This window comes from Apis dorsata, unplaced genomic scaffold, assembly GCF_000469605.1.
Source record: "Apis dorsata unplaced genomic scaffold, Apis dorsata 1.3 scaffold_741, whole genome shotgun sequence".
NCBI lineage: Eukaryota > Metazoa > Arthropoda > Insecta > Hymenoptera > Apidae > Apis > Apis dorsata.
In genome coordinates, this window is record NW_006263902.1 from 328028 (window position 1) to 331350 (window position 3323).

The 3323-nt window shown below is 21.5% G+C and overlaps 1 protein-coding gene across 2 annotated transcripts in view; it reads left to right on the forward strand.

The window, feature by feature from the left end:
* Positions 1–3323, forward strand: part of LOC102680485 (growth factor receptor-bound protein 14-like) — a 60212-nt gene that overhangs the window by 49807 nt on the left and 7082 nt on the right. For both annotated transcript variants that reach the window (XM_006622764.2, XM_006622765.2), the window contains exon 9: positions 2891–2992. In XM_006622764.2, coding sequence (XP_006622827.1) covers positions 2891–2992 — 102 coding nt within the window. The remainder of the gene's footprint in view (positions 1–2890; positions 2993–3323) is intronic.

Consider the following 3323-nt stretch of genomic DNA (forward strand, 5'->3'; position numbering starts at 1 on the left):
TCTTGTGAATTTTCTTCGTTACGCGAATTGTATATTTCGGAAATCAGAAAATCATCCCTTTCATTATATCAGTTCTAGCTGGAAACTCTGTTGATTAATGTTTGATCGATTTTACTTTCGGTATTAATAATAATTTTACCAACGTGTACAAATTTTGTTTCTTATTCGTTTATATTAGAAATTTTTATAAAATTTTGAAAATTTGTGAGATCTCAAAATTCGTGAAATCTTTGAAACTTAAAATGTTTTTTTTTCTTTTTTTTTTTAAAGAGCATCTATTTTATCAAATATTAAAATTTTTTAATTTTGATTTTTGTAATTTTTTAATTTGCGAAAAATTTAATTTTGTAATTTTTTATTTAAATTTTGATAGTTTTATGTTGCAAATGTTTCAAAGTTCAAGAATTTGAAATTTTTTGAATTTCGAACAGTTTTAAGTTTTCGATATTGTGAATGATTTATTCCTAGTTTATACAGTTACGTTTATTTCCCTATTTATACAGGATGTCCATCAATAACTGCACTTTGAAATAACTGTTAAACGATTGATGTCAAGGAAAAAAGTGTGAAAACATTTTTTTATCGTGTTTCATGTAGAATGTGATAATGAAAGGAAAATTTATTAGCCAAAATTTAAAAAAAAATTTTAGAATAGAGAAACTTAACTATAATATTCTTTTTATTTTTTAACTTAGAAAATATCTAAAAATAATTATATAAAATTAAACGAATAATTTTATAAGTTTCATAAGAAATATATTGTATAAATATATAAATCATATAATATAATATTTTAAATCTTAAGAAATTTATGAATTTTTTATAAATCAAGACAGAACGAAACAAATATAAATTCAGTATTAATATAACATAATGTAACTTTTGAGAGAAATAAATTATAAAATTAAAATGTTATGAATTTTAATGACATACAAATCTTAAATATATATAAATTTATTTAGTATTATTATCACTTTCCACATATAAATTTTATTCTATAATATTATTTTATTCTATAATATTATTATATTCTATAATATAATATATATAATCATAATAAATTCATAATAATATGTCAATCATTGTCAATATGTCAATTAATTCTAAATTTTATTTTTTTTTTAAATTTTAATATCAAATTAAGTGATTGAAATATATTTTATTTACTAAAAAATTTCAAATGTTTTACTATAAAATATATATAATATATCTGTCAACTTGTTATTTTATTGCCTGTGATTATATTAAAAATATAAATCAAAAACATAATATATTTCAAATTCTCATTAATCTTGCACTTATTGCTATTTTTTTGTTTTTCCATTAAATAATAAATATATAATATATAGTGATTTTTCATATTTTTAACCTGTCTATTATACACAGTTGTTTGTAAGAAATTTTATTGATATACTTTCATTTCTAGGCTATATACTTAATATTCAAAAAAATATATATATATTTTCTTATTTGTAACATTTTGAAATAATAATAATTATTTTACAATTATTCTAATCTCATTATCTTTGGTTTTTTAAATCAGAAAATAAATCAAATTAAAATTGAAATATATACAAGCAAAAACTTTTTGTTACGGCGAGTGCGAAAAACAATTTATTAAACAAAAAGATATCAATGAACGACAATGGCTATTATAAAGGATTGTTATAATCTTCATATTACGTTAGCTTTAATCACTTGAATTTTTATTTTATTTCAATTTTAATCATCTTAACTCTCTACAATGCCATCTTGCTTTGAAGTTATATATTTATATATTTATATTTTTTAAATTTTATTTAATTAAAATTTAATGTAGCAAATACTATTTTTTTGAAACCAATAATATATGTTATTTTTTACTTTAGAGTAAGATTTAGAGCAAAATTCGTTTTAATATTATTATTATTACTATTACTATATTATTTTTTTCTAAATAAAAAAAATTAAATTATAAAGAATTAATTTTTATTCATTTACTTTTTCATTATACTTTATTCATTTTAAATTTTCTCTTTCATGTAATATTTTTGCAAAATGATTTGCCATTTTTGAAACAGATAAGTTCATAAATTTCTTTAAATAAATGTCTTTAATAAATAAATAATTTCTTTTAATAAATTTTAGCGTAATTGTTTATTATTATATTTATGCAATTAAACTCGTAAAATAGATGTGATGAAGTAGTGAATTAACTTTCAAGATTTTGAATTTTAATGTATTTATGCAAATATTTAAAAAAAATTGTTTACTAAATAGCATCAACAAAATGAAAATACATAGAATGTAAATTTATGATGTAAATTAGAAAATAATGTTCGGAACAGTGAGTTTCAACTTGTCATTGTTTACCATTTTTAGTTTATTTTTGTAAAAAATTTTAAATTACAAAATTTAAAGTTTTTTTTTTACAAAATGTGATAAAAAGAAAAGTTTTATATTATGATAGATTATCGATTATCCAAATGATTTGAATTTAAATTATTCAATTAAAATATTCATATAAAATCGATTATCTGAATAAGGGATCAGGATAAGCCACGTATAAATGTATTTGATCTAACAAATAATGTTACGGCACGTACTTACTCTCGTATTTCAAGAAAATATTTAAAAATGACTAATTTATTTATCTAATGCATTTTTTTTATTAAATATCTTTTACATGATAAACATTTATATTTGAAAATCGTTTATTTTTATGATATGTTCATCTAATTCTTCTTGATCGATTATAAATATCATTTCTCGATCGAATTTTTCTTCCAATAAGTTTTGATAATTTTTATCCTTACATATTACATATTGCTCTTAACAATATGAGAAATCAATTATATTCTAGAAATTGCATTTTCAGTTTCGCAATAATCCATTTTGTTTAATTTCATAGTACGGCAAGCAACTGAGAGAAAACTACAGAGCCTTTAAGAATAAACAGTGCGAACAAACTGACAGCCCAAAGGATCGATACGTCAACTACAACGTACCCAACGTAAGTTTTGATTTTTTTTTCTAATCTCTTTTAATATCTCTTTCATAGAAAAAAACAAAAATTATTAACGAAGAAAAATAAAAAATTCTTTTCTTTCGCTCGTTTTCTTTTTGAGTCCACATGATAATATCACTTTCGATCGGTATCCTATCACGGCTGACCGCGGTGTCGCGATTCCATCTTCAATCGATGAAAAAAAGTGCAGCGAAAAAAGCGGGTGGGATAAAGAGGAGGAGGTAAGGCGTGACGAGGCGGACCGGAGGCGAGACGCTCGAGAAAACGAAGGAGGGAGAAGGCAGAGAGAGAGAGAGAGAGAGAGAGAGAGAGAGAG